General features: G+C 36.6%; 1 protein-coding gene across 4 annotated transcripts; it reads left to right on the top strand.

Moving 5' to 3' along the window:
* Nucleotides 1-2,057: 2,057 nt before the first annotated feature.
* On the top strand, nucleotides 2,058-11,298 carry LOC128236760 (uncharacterized). Of its 4 annotated transcripts, none has more exons than XM_052951861.1 (7): nucleotides 2,058-2,142; nucleotides 2,471-2,657; nucleotides 3,491-3,609; nucleotides 3,922-5,137; nucleotides 5,632-5,782; nucleotides 7,029-7,170; nucleotides 10,037-11,298. In XM_052951861.1, exons 2-7 carry the CDS (start codon nucleotides 2,497-2,499, stop codon nucleotides 10,864-10,866), a joined length of 2,619 nt encoding a protein of 872 aa, XP_052807821.1. In that variant the 5' UTR covers nucleotides 2,058-2,142; nucleotides 2,471-2,496; the 3' UTR covers nucleotides 10,867-11,298. The 4 variants fall into 4 exon arrangements, with proteins under 4 accessions (XP_052807821.1, XP_052807823.1, XP_052807820.1 ...); XM_052951863.1 differs by having other exon boundaries at nucleotides 2,097-2,127; XM_052951860.1 differs by lacking the exon at nucleotides 2,058-2,142 and adding an exon at nucleotides 2,161-2,377.
* Nucleotides 11,299-13,730: the final 2,432 nt, after the last annotated feature.

Here is a 13,730-nt window from a genome sequence, read left to right as displayed (position 1 = left end):
TACAACAGTCCCACTCTGACTAAATGTAATTGCGGACAGGTCAACAGCCCCACGCTGATGAATTGCTTGGTTGTTGCAAGTACCAAATATTGGGTTTGGCTTAACTCTATCAATATTTGATTAAGTTTATGGGTATCAGTCTCGACTCATGATTAAGTACTGTAAACTGACTTTATATTAATGTAACATGCAAATGTAAACACTTTTTTAACATAACGGTATAGGGTAAATGAATATGAATTAAAACTAATCTATAGATATATATATTATCGCATAGTATACAACAGTGAGTAAATATAAATACTTATGTAAAAAACTACAGAAACATGCTCAATAGCCATATTATCCCCGCTTAATGGTACAGGGCAAACGACAAAGACATTGAGCACAAACACAAAAACAAAATCTAAAACAAGAAACATGGAACAACAGCAAAATAAAATCCACAAACAACACAGTGTATATATACTATACATATAAAAATAAGGTATATTTATCACAACAATGAAAGACGTTGATGTATTAAATTGATTAAACTCTATACGACTTTCATCGTTTTTAGGCTGTAGGCAGCTAGGCCTGCAGACTTTTATAACCGTATCTCGGAAATCGCATCGGCAGATCGACATAACATTTTTAACTTTTGGCGAATTAATGCGCGCACGGGCGTTTCAACCCCAGCGCAGTTAGAACTGCGTTGGTGATCGACCTAGTTTACCTTAACATTCACATCGAAATTACCTAGTAAGCAATCTGCTTCAATAGCTACGGACTGCGCTCTGCATATTAATAAGCTAGCTAAAAGTAGCGCTGTTAGGAGTTTTAATATAGTTCGTATAAGCTACGTTTTGCGTAATATAACGTTATTAAGATTGTACAAAAAGCAATTTTAATATCCGCGTATTACAGAATGCAGTACAAAAAGCAGATTCCGCAAATAGTTCAAAATGAACGCGTACTGAATCAAATAAATATACACACCCGTGTTTAGATTACGCTGCGGCCGAGGGCCGATAATATCTACATGCACATTGTAGTTAAGAATAGAATCTGGGTCATCGCATTCGGACAGGTTTATTTCCCGGAAATAATCTCGTTAAAACCCGGAAAAATAGGGATCGTATTATGATGCAATTTAATGCTTATTATGCGTAACATATCAATTCATAATGTTTTAAATGAAATTTACTAACAACCTTTAACCAGTATTAAATGCATATAATACACTTTTACCATTCAAATCAAATCGCGTAAAACGTTGACAGGCTATCGACCTGCTACAATTTGTGTCATAGCCATGTTATGTCGAATGAAACGGGAAGCTTGTGAATATTTCTCAGTTTGTCTCAGTAATTTCAGACCGAAGTCTTGAGCATGTAGCATAATGCATATGCATATTTAAAAAAAACATTGATATAAATGAGTTATCTGTTCATTTTGTGACATGGGTTGAGGGCATTATTAAGATACATGTACATCAAACGTACAGGGAATAAATAGTATTCGGGTGATTCATTCAGGTATTTGTCGTTGTAGAAGGAAGCCTTAGACATAAACCTAACGAATATGTCCAATGCATTTTTGTTGGGATGCATTTGGTTTAGCTGGCATGCCCTGAAATTAGATACGCCTAAGTCAAATTAGAATTGTAAAGTAGATTTACCATAAAAAATCCTAAATGCTTTATCCGTGGCAGTGCATTGCTTATGAAACCAAAGCTCCAGATAAGGTTTTATGTGATATTGAGAATTACTCCATACCTTATACGTAACTATTTGGCGTATTCCACATTTCAACATTTACACATTTACTACATGATCTAATTTAGAATCAACATAAAATAAGCCTTTGCGAAGGAAATTTTGAGCATGCATATACTATCTTTAGATTTTTATGTTAATACTTATGTTAATAAGTATTACAATTACATGACTATACTCACAAAACGTTGCAGGCCGAAAGCCATTCAACGCTTTAAGCGCATTGATTTAAATGGATTTTGAAATCCCTCAGTATGAAGGCTACTGACCTAGCGAACGATCACCGTATAAATAAACGCAGATACATAACGTATTACATACTGACTGGGCTGATATGACAAACACACATTTACGTGCTTAAACGCAGGTAGGTAACGCTCAGGTAAACACACTTCTTATAGCTTATTCGATAGTGAAATGGGCTTGTTTAATTTTTGTATTATATATCCATGGCTCACCTGAAAAATACTATACTTGGACATATGCATGGGTGATGGTATCTGGATATTCTGTGAAAAGATATTGAATCTTAAAATCTAAAATCTACTTCGCGTTCGTTTTAAACTGTTCATTGCTCTTGTCACACTTGGAAAGCTGCATCAAAAATTAATTTCAAGGTAAGATTTTCTATTTAAAATACAAACAGTTTAATTAAGTGTTACATCACGTTTAGTTGCATGTGTAATGTTAGCCTAGGTCTATATTTTCAGAAGGCGGATAGTAGAAAACAAAAATAATGAGTTCTTCGGTGAAAGAGGCAACTAATCTCAGTCTGATGATGGATACCAAGCGAGACAGTTTGGTTACCCAGGCAATCCGAATGATTGACTTCTTAAAAGAAGTTGACCAAAACAGAGATTTGCACGATTTGAGGAACCTAAAGCGGGCAATTTACAGGTATTGTACAGTTGTTGTATTGTAAGAAAAGGCCTTCGACCCATAATACAACATAAAAGTATAAAACAAATAAGTTGTTAATTCTTTCATTTATTAAACAATCATTGTTTATCTGTTTCATAATATCATTAACATTTCTTTCATTCGCCTCAATATTGCGTCAGACCCCAAAAAAATAGAATTATGCAATGAACAATGGTTTTGTATACAATCGTATATCATAAAAAAATGAAAAATATCTTCATTTTAATACATTCCATTTGAGAGTGTGGTAATAGATATGATTACCACACTCGCAAAATGGAATGTATTAAAATTATGATATTTTTAAAATAATTAAAATACCGATTGAATACAGAACCATACTGCATATAAATAGTATTGATTCCTTTTTTCCCTTCCCCACAACCATATATAGCAAAAGAATTAAGAAGTGAAGAGGACGTGTGGATATGTGTATGTGCGTGCGTGTGTGCGTGTGCGTGCGCCTGTGTGTGTGTTTGTTTGTTCCTGCGTAATTAGTTTTTGATCTTCTGAAAATATGAAACTATATAGATATGCTTTTGATTAATAATGTGTTTGAGATTGTTATTAAGTTTTTACTTACAAAAAACACATATCTACATATTCGACCTCCTCTTAGAGGAGAATTTCTTTACCAATCGATCTAAATTATTGTAAACGCTGTGAAACATTTCACAATAAAACTAGTTTAATTACGTGCTTTGTTATTATGTAAAGAGACGAAACGCAGAAGCGTTAGTTTCGTCTGCTAAAATTACGCGCAGAAATGATTTATAGAGAATGGTTATTTAAATGATTTTTATACATAGGTACGAACATTTCTGGCTTCCATTAGCAGCCAAATATCCAGATGAAACCTTGTGTGCGCCGCTGGATATCGAGTGGGTGTGGCATTGTCATATGCTTGCTCCAAGGGCATACGTGGAAGGTTAGAAATATTTTAAGTTGACAAGTTCACTTATCGATGACGTCTTTCGTAAAAATATATATTTGATACATTATATTTGAACGTTTAACTGAAATAAAACAAATAACAAAAATAGGAGATGAAATATTTTATTACACAATATCTAAGCTCTAAAATATACAAATGAAAACAATTGTTCATTCCCGATTCTTTACTTTTTGCAGAAGAGACTTATTGATAAGTATAAAACCTACTTACACATCAAATGATATGTATTTTCTCAGTCTTATCATTGATAGGCTAGCATTATATTTATTTTTTATTTTCTTTCAGATTGTGAGACCATACTTGGTATTGTAATTGACCACGTGGAAGAGAGCAGAAGTGATCGCTCTGTGGCTTTGGACAAAAGTGCTTCCTACTGGGCAAAAGCGTACAACAATGAACCGTTTTACATCCAATTATCGGAACCATTTGACCACAAAATTATAGAAAACTTCGAGTCAAAACTTTCGTATGATATTGTGTTAGCTGCACAGCGACAGGCCAGCTTTTACTACCAGGTATCTCTTCCACATTACAAGGACATGATTTATCTTCAACATGCCATAGGCAGATATAAAATGTTCCTGAACCTTCGTAAACAAAACCCCAACAATTTCCTTGTGCCTTGTTATGATATTGATCTGATCTGGCACACACACATGAAGAACCCGCTTGCCTACAAGAAGGATACAGAGAGAATATTGGGCTACTTATTTAATCATGACGACACCACTATTGATAGAAGCGACGGTTCAACGCTGAGCAACGGCGATCGAGTCACTAAGCGAAAATGGAAGGATTTATATGGAGAGTCATATGCTAGACCAGGGGCAATGTATCGCGGCGAACCTCCATACGGGACACTTGAATCCGTTCCAAAGAAGACTATTTTGGACCTTTCTGAAAAGGTTTGCAGTATAATAATAGCGAAAGTGATTGCTTATCGGCAAAACGACCCAGTCAAAACACGAAAACAAAACAAATTAAAGACATTCATGATAGATATTTTTTCAAATGAAAGAAATTATTTGAACAAGAAAAAACATTTACTTCGTTTAAATACCAGTAATGCAACACTGTCAGATCGCGATACATTTGAATGGAATTTGAATCCGGGTGCTAAAAACACTGATATCAAAGATGCGTTGTGCAGTTGTCAGATGTCGTTTGTCCTTTTAAAAGAAAAGCGCTTTTTGGGGGTGTTTTCACCATCCACAAAGGAGATTGCGAATCACGACCATAAAATACACATTGAAGACATCTACAAGAAAACTGGAGGTGACACATCCAAGATCTGTACCACGTCTTTTAGCCTTGGTTGTTTGAAAGTGACAATGAAAACCACGCACACAGACATGAAGGCTAAACTCCTCGATCTATACTTACAACTTGGCATTTATAAACCCGCTACGATTCCGGAGAATATCGGACAGCTTTGGGGTCCTGTGGCTCTGAGCAAGTTACCAGCAGGGGTTGACAATACTTGTATCGTTGCCACACACAGGTAAATCTCTCTTTGGAAAACTATTTACCAACGTGTTTGTGTAAACACACTATAATTACAAAGCATCAATAACATACAGCTGTAATGGTTCCAAACATATTTTTCTTTGAATGGCATACATCTGGAAGTGTTTCAAACATATCCCTCTTTGAATGTTATACAGCTGTAATCGTTCCAAACATATTTTTCTTTGAATGACATACATCTGGAAGTGTTTCAAACGTATCCCTCTTTGAATGTCATACAGCTGTAAGGGTTCCAAACATATCCCTCTTTGAATGTCATACAGCTGTAAGGGTTCCAAACATATCCCTCTTTGAATGACATACAGCTGTAAGGGTTTAAAACATATCCCTCTTTGAATGTCATACAGCTGTTCGGGTTCCAAACATATCTCTTTTTCAATGACTTACAACTGGAAGGGTTCCAAATAAATATGTGTTTCAATAGTATACAACTTGAACGATTCAAAACATAGGCTACTTGGATTTCAGGTTAGGAATACGAGGAGATAATCAACACTTTTCTGTCCGTGTGATTCACAGTGTTCCACTAATGACCTCGATCATCCAGGTCTTCTACAGGGATCAAATGGTGGCCCTCTCTCACTTGATTGGTGCCGAACAACTTCCATTACCAACACAGGTATGCAGATTTTAGAAATACTAAAAAGTACTGCGTGTAAAGAAAAAGGATAATGTTTTACTGTATTTTTTTTAGGATACTTGTTTGGTTAACAGCCATTGTGTAAAATGAATCCATATTGAAAATATAAGTGTTAATAGAACTTTGTTAAGCATTGTCTCCGGAGTTGTAGCTTCTATAGAGTCTACAGGTTCATATGGAAAATTAGGAATGGTCAAACAGTTCATATGGTATTACTCATTTTATTTTATTTTTTTAGAAAAGAACCCCAAATCCGGTATTTTTAGGCCAACATCAATCTTGATTGCAATATTTGACATTTCCTTTATTTTATATATTCGTCTTTGCCAGGGGATTTTGAAAATTATATTTTTTTTTTATTATTTGCTTTATAGAATTTGGTGTTTAAAAATATTTCGGAGTTAGTTTAAATAAGCTCCGAATTTGCACACCTCGGTCATTTAACATTAAAAACAATCTCGGATGTATATGGACGGTTTATAAAGTGATAATTCTTTACATTTGACTACGCTGCAAGTAGATCGCGTAGTAATTTCAATTTAACAGTTAATCCTAAGGACTTTACACTTATGATTCATAATTATTCATGCAATAATACACTTCACTCGGATTCTTACAGACTACATTTAATTAATATTATTGTTATGAAATTTACGAACTACTTCTACTGATGCATCGGCATACATCCGAGGTTGTTTTCAATGGAAAATGGCCTAGATGCTCAAATTGATACAAGTTTTGCAAAAAGTAAGTTTTTTAAAACAGTTATTTTACCAAAAAGTTTCAAAGTTTATTGACAAAACATTTCTTCTCAGTATTTCGTAGCATGGTATGAATGCAATATTATTGTTTTATTTTTATTGGACTGTGGACATGAGGTACTTAAATTTCGACAGTGTCGCCTAGGTAAATCTGATACAAAATATATTTCTGAGTTGTACGTAAGGCTTACAGCATAACATAAAATGATATTCTACAGCACTCTGTGTACATAACCTGCAAGTTCTGTTTTCACATATGGTGTTGGTATACCTACTCGTTTCTATCTATGAGATGAAAGTCTGAATTGAGTCCATTCATTTGAATTACCGAAGAATGCAAGCTTTCGTTTGTACCTTGCGTATATTGGCTGTTTGTGCTTCTCAATTTTGCCAGGCCAACTTAGAGACACATTCATCTTTACCATTGCCAACATAAACATTTATATGCTATGTTGTTCAACCAGGTGAAATATGCCATATTTAACGTCCCGACATTGAACCCAAAGATAGGGCAGCGTGCAATGTTGATCAAAAACGCAGCCGGCGACTGGGGGATAGTGACTGGCGAGTGGTATGGCTATAGAAAGGGCAAACAGGGAACCAGAGGTATGCTTACATTTTGTATTGCCCTTGAATGTAGTGATCAGAGATATAGGCATATATAAACATAAATTCTTCAATCGTTAGGTGTTGTGTGGCGACCTCATGGTTGTGTGGCTTATAATTCGCTTATATGTGTTATAATAACAGAATGTCACTTAACCTTGAGCTAGGGGGCTTTAACAGTATTGCATATACACGGCCTCTAAACGCCAGCTCCACCACTTTACGGCGGTGCAAAGAAAAAGAGCTGTCGACACTTCCGTGGTGGAGCTGTGCCCTATGTTTACATGAACAAACGTAAGTATGATTTATATTTTATTTGATGATTTCATTTAACGGACATATTTCGAAAATCGGAGAATGTGGTACCGTGTTAGAACACTTCTACTGTATGCTGGTTACTATTTCGTTTAAAAATTGTGCAAACTGTGGTGCCAGGAGCTTTTCTCCCGAATCGGACTTGTGCATATTTTGAGATCTGATAGCATAGCAAGTACATTTCGGTGCTCACACACCACGTAAGAACATTTTCACGCATGCAAGCATAATTGTTATGTATAATACCTATGCCGGAACACAACAAAACTGATAAGCACTTCTTAAAAAGGAAAAAAATGCACATATTTATGAAAGTGGTGGTGCTTTTGCCCTAGTGGTTGCGCTGTCGAGTAGTGGTGGCGCTATCGAGTATGTTTTGCGCTTGAATTAATATAAAATATTAACGCTTTTGGATTGAATACGAGCAAAAGTTGCTATGTTTATCATTCAATATTTATACCTCAACTTCCATTCCTTAAACAAACTGCCTTTAGGCAATTGCGTTTATCAGTCGATGAACGCAACATCTTCGAAGATGTTCGGATCGCAATTCATCGCATAACAATATACATGCAAACTATTGATCTTGTTATTGTTTGTATTATGTCAGAAGGTCCTAAAAATATAAATTAACATTTAAAAAAAAATTATTATATTTTAAATGTATCGTTGACATAAGTGTTACATTTAAAAGTGATTTCAAGTGGTTAATCTTTTCCCGCGTTATTGTGACGTCATTTGAAAAAATGTTTCTTGTTACACTCGGGTCGTTCTATTTACCGAATGGGTAAGAAAGGATTACTGAAACTTTTTTCTTAAATAAAATGAAGTATTTTTTTAACAATTATTGATTGAAATAATAAACTTATGGTGTAAATATAAGTAATGAATTGCGTGGTTGATGTCATTATCGGGGATATGAACGCAATTGGGCTGGTCGAAGTACGCGTGGAGTCATCCACACACTTTGACCAGCCCTATTGCGTTCATACCCCGAAAATGACTTTAACCCGCAATTCATTCCTTTAAACATTATGCTGATTATGCATACTACTTACGGAAACAAAACTCTACGCGAACTACCTTAACCCCACAGAAAACTATTTCGATAACAAAGGGCTAGATGCTGTTAATTTATCATATAACTTTAAGTATATATCATGTGTGTCCGGAACAGACCCCGAGTGCACGCGCGTAAGCCGGTAACGAGCTTTGCCGAGTTACCGGCCACATTGTGTGACCAAAGGACGGATTTTTCGATCCGGACCGAAAAAAAATGATTGATATTTTTTCTTGCATATGCTTGTATCTAAAATTATCAATTTGAGGAAGAATTGACGTAGAAAACGCACCTTTGTACATATTACCAAAAAGCGCGTGAAACGTTGTTTACTGACATCATAAAGCACAGTAATTTTAATGTTCACTATTGATGTCAAATAGTCACTATTTAAATCGCGTTTTTACGATTATTCATTATCTGTTTTAATTAATTGCATACTTATAAATTTGGTTGCGCTTTATTTAAATAAAATAATGTACTTACAATAAACCATACAATAAAAGAAATAAGAAGTAGCGCGTTGTTGCGCGTAACTCATCTTACATGGTGGTGTAAGATGCGTTTTTCCAGCACTGGTCAAATGACCGGAAACACACGTCCTGTATGCAAGAATACCTCTCTCATAACCGGACACGTATAATAGATACTTATAGTTCTATTGTAAAAATTAACAGCACCTAGCCGTTTGTTTTCGAAATAGTTTTTAGTAAGGTTAAGGTAGTTCGCGTAGTTTTGTTTCCGCAAATAGTATGTATAATCAGCATACTGTTCAATGAATGATAAACATAACAACTTTTGTATTCATTCCAAAAGCGTTAACTTTTTATATTTAAATACTTCAAGCGCAAAACATTCTCGATAGCGCCACGACTATTATACAGCGCAACCACTAGGGCAACAGCGCCACCACTTTCATAAATATGTGCATTTTTGCTTTTTAAGAAGTGCTTGTCAGTAATGTTGTGAACCGGCATAGGTTCTCTACATAAAAGTTATGTTTGCATGCGTGAGAACGTTCTTACGGGGTGTGTGAGCACCGAAATGTACTTGCTATGCTATCAGATCTGAAAATATGCACAAGTCCGATTCGGGAGAAAAGCTCCTGGCACCACAGTTTGCGCAATATTGAAACGAAATAGTAACCAGCATACAGTAGAAGTGTTCTTACGCGGTACCACATTCTCCAATTTTCGAAATATGTCCGTTAAATGAAATTATCAAATAAAATATAAATCATACCTACGTTTGTTAATGTAAACATAGGGCACAGCTCCACCACGGAAGTGTCGACAGCTCTTTTTCTTTGCTTCACCGTTAAGTGGTGAAGCTGGCGTTTAGAGGCCATGATATATCACTGCTGCCAATTAACAGATTCAGTGAAGCTGAGCCTCTTTGTTCATAGTGTACATGTATTTAATTCTTAAGAGGGATCTCTCATCGAGAATGTATAAGAAATTGCAAGGCCACTGCTCTTTTATATTATTTCAGTTGGGCGAAAAATGGTCGGTGCAGTCAGCGGTGACCCGGGTGCTCTGTTGGTGAAGTTGTACAAAAAGACATCGGCAGACTCCATGACAAAAACCAGTTCATTTATTGATTATTATTCAACCAACTCTCGCTCTATCACGCTAGATGCCCTAGAGGCTGACTTTAAGAGCGGGTTGCTCCGGGTGTCTCCTTCCGGTGAGGAGGTTGAAAACATAGCTCTCGGATTTTCCATTGCTTTACTCCACGTGCTTTGCGTTCCACGGCCTAGGGACTGGGAAGAAGGGAAACCACTAAAACCAAAAGTGGCCGCAAAAGGAAGAAAGAACGTCATGTACATACCAGATGGTCTTGTATTCTTTAGAGCAGCGGGGATCCTGTATAACACGCCGTCCAATCACTACATACGAACAAAACTAAAGCAAAACAAAACTCTGAATGGGCAGAAAAGTACGGAGAATCAATTAGACGTTGACCACGATGATGAAGAAATGGAAAATCGTTCAGAGGTCTCAAGCATTGATGACATAATGTGTGACGACTGGGACGACCTTCCGGGAGATGACACATGTGGCGGAATTTACGAGGGCTACGGTGGCGATGACAGTGGAGAGGTAGATGGCGGGGATGACGGAGGTGACTTTGGTGGTTGCGGGGGATGTGGCAGTAGTGGGTCAGCTTGTGCAAGCGCGGGACTAGGAAGTTCCTGTGGCGGCGGAGGTGGGGGAGGTGGTGGTGACAGTAGCGGTGGTGGCGGAGGCGGATGTGGCAGTAGCTGTGGCGGTGGAGGTGGTTGTGGAAGTAGCTGTGGAGGAGGAGGAGGAGGCGATTAACTCTATATTAAGACATTTGTGTTTTATTGCGTCCAAAGAATATTTTCGGAGAAGTTAAACTGCGGAAATATTGTTTTCATATTTTATTCATTAATTATTATAATAAACATCTCTGGCAGACACTTCCAGTTATGCTTTGAACACGTCTTCATGAATTGAATGGAATGGTTGTTAGAATAAATGTAGAAATTTGCCATTCAAATGCCGGAAACAGAGTATTTCTTAAATATTCTTTACTCTTATATTTAATTTTCTGATAAGATTAAATGCTGTTGGAACTATCTAACGCGTATGTGAAGTACATTTTGTTCTTTATTTCAACTGATGTCGAACGTGAAATGGTCTATTTTACAGTATTCCAAGGCCATAAATATACGTTTGTAATAATGCTTTCGGTATAGTTTTTGCATAAATTCTTTTTCCACACGTCAACTCCTTTGAAATGACATAAAACAATACCACCGTTCGTCCTAATTTTACATGATCATCTTGTTTTGGGGATTTTTATATGTATTAATGTTTGTCCAAATTGTAAGTAGAATGAAAAGGATTCTGTATATTATTCGAAGAAAACGAACATACATTATATAACAGCATTATCAATAGCATCCTTTCAGTTTTAGACCGCCTATTTAACGCTTCTTATCGATCTTGGCCATGATCAACTGACCTCAAATCACACGGGGGCATCTAATAGTACATGCCCGTTGTTCTAAGTCAGTGTTCTCGAATTATTTTACAGACAACTTTTCCACAAAAGGTTTGACCTTGACCATAGATCTGCTGACATCGAGTTGGACCTTATCTACATGGGCAACCTATTGACGATTCATTGTCCTACGTCAAACTGTTCTCGGGTTGTTTCGCGGACAAAGATTTCCAAAAGCATTGTCTCCTAGCCATTTATCTTTCATTCGAATGGTGTTCGTGTGTAGAGATTGAAGAAAAAGCCAAAATAGTATCAAAATGGTTTAACAAACGAGGCTTTTGGCCGTGGAAGATCGACAAGATGGTTTAACAAACCAGGCTTTTGGCCGTGGAAGATCGACAAGATGGTTTAACAAACCAGGCTTTTGGCCGTGGAAGATCGACAAGATGGTTTAACAAACCAGGCTTTTGGCCGTGGAAGATCGACAAGGCTTTTGGCCGTGGAAGATCGACAAGATGGTTTAACAAACCAGGCTTTTGGCCGTGGAAGATCGACAAGATGGTTTAACAAACCAGGCTTTTGGCCGTGGAAGATCGACAAGATGGTTTAACAAACCAGGCTTTTGGCCGTGGAAGATCGACAAGATGGTTTAACAAACCAGGCTTTTGGCCGTGGAAGATCGACAAGATGGTTTAACAAACCAGGCTTTTGGCCGTGGAAGATCGACAAGATGGTTTAACAAACCAGGCTTTTGGCCGTGGAAGATCGACAAGATGGTTTAACAAACGAGGCTTTTGGCCGTGGAAGATCGACAAGATGGTTTAACAAACGAGGCTTTTGGCCGTGGAAGATCGACAAGATGGTTTAACAAACGAGGCTTTTGGCCGTGGAAGATCGACAAGATGGTTTAACAAACGAGGCTTTTGGCCGTGGAAGATCGACAAGATGGTTTAACAAACGAGGCTTTTGGCCGTGGAAGATCGACAAGATGGTTTAACAAACGAGGCTTTTGGCCGTGGAAGATCGACAAGATGGTTTAACAAACGAGGCTTTTGGCCGTGGAAGATCGACAAGATGGTTTAACAAACGAGGCTTTTGGCCGTGGAAGATCGACAAGATGGTTTAACAAACGAGGCTTTTGGCCGTGGAAGATCGACAAGATGGTTTAACAAACGAGGCTTTTGGCCGTGGAAGATCGACAAGATATGTCGTTACACGTCACGTTTAAGTTAAGAAAGAACGAACATAATTGATTTACTTTAACTATAATGTATCTTAGGCATTTATTTTAAATAGTGCTATTTTAAGTCCATCTCGTAAAGGAACTAGGCCCAAGTTTCTCGAAAATCAATTATAAAGTATACATTCAAGTAATTACTCAATAACTCAACTCATGTTTCCACCGCACAGACTAGCATGGTTCAAACTTTTATGTGTGTTTTCACTTTGTCATAAGCGTATTCTCTAATAGATAATATTCAAATAGACAAGTTAAAAACCAAATGTTGTTCCAGAACAAAGGCATATGTACCCAAGTAAATTACTCGAGACAAATAGCGTTGCGTGTATAGTAATGAAGGAAGTAAATGCACACCATTCGGAAATACTATCAAAATTAATAAAATAAAACAAAATAAAGTAAAAGTAAGAAAATTCCTTTCTTCATACCATATACACACAATGCACATAGTGTACTCGGTTCAGTAAGAACTTAAGGGTTTTCGTCAAACTGGAACCTGAAAACTGGCGCGTACATGTAAAGTACGATCGAAGGCTAATGATCATTTAGATTACATTTAGTTCAGTTTTGTTCAGCAAAATTGCAGCTTAAACTAGTATATCAATTTACACTCGTATCATATTCAATTTATCAATGTGTAAACTAAATTAAACCCTTTAAACTCATAGTTTATAGAAGACAAAGATCAAGTAATGAAACACCCAGCCCTTAGTTACATGTATTTAAGCTAGTGTTTCGTTAATGTCCTTATGATAGATTATTTGTTTATGTTACTTATTAATCAGCGACAGTATGTTATTATTTAATATTTTTGTATCATTGCTCACGTTGCATCTGAGTATGGGCAACCTTTAGTGTCCTTTGGATCTCGTAGAACTACAAAAGGGTTGTGTAAGCACTGTATAAGATATAGGGTAAAAGTGTTAAATTAAGGAATGGAAGTTCAGGTGAAAATATTGCAAATTATAATTCTTA

The sequence above is a fragment of the Mya arenaria genome, chromosome 6 (assembly GCF_026914265.1).
Source record: "Mya arenaria isolate MELC-2E11 chromosome 6, ASM2691426v1".
NCBI lineage: Eukaryota > Metazoa > Mollusca > Bivalvia > Myida > Myidae > Mya > Mya arenaria.
Note: the sequence above shows the minus strand (reverse complement) of the source record. Positions and strands in the feature narration are given on the sequence as shown.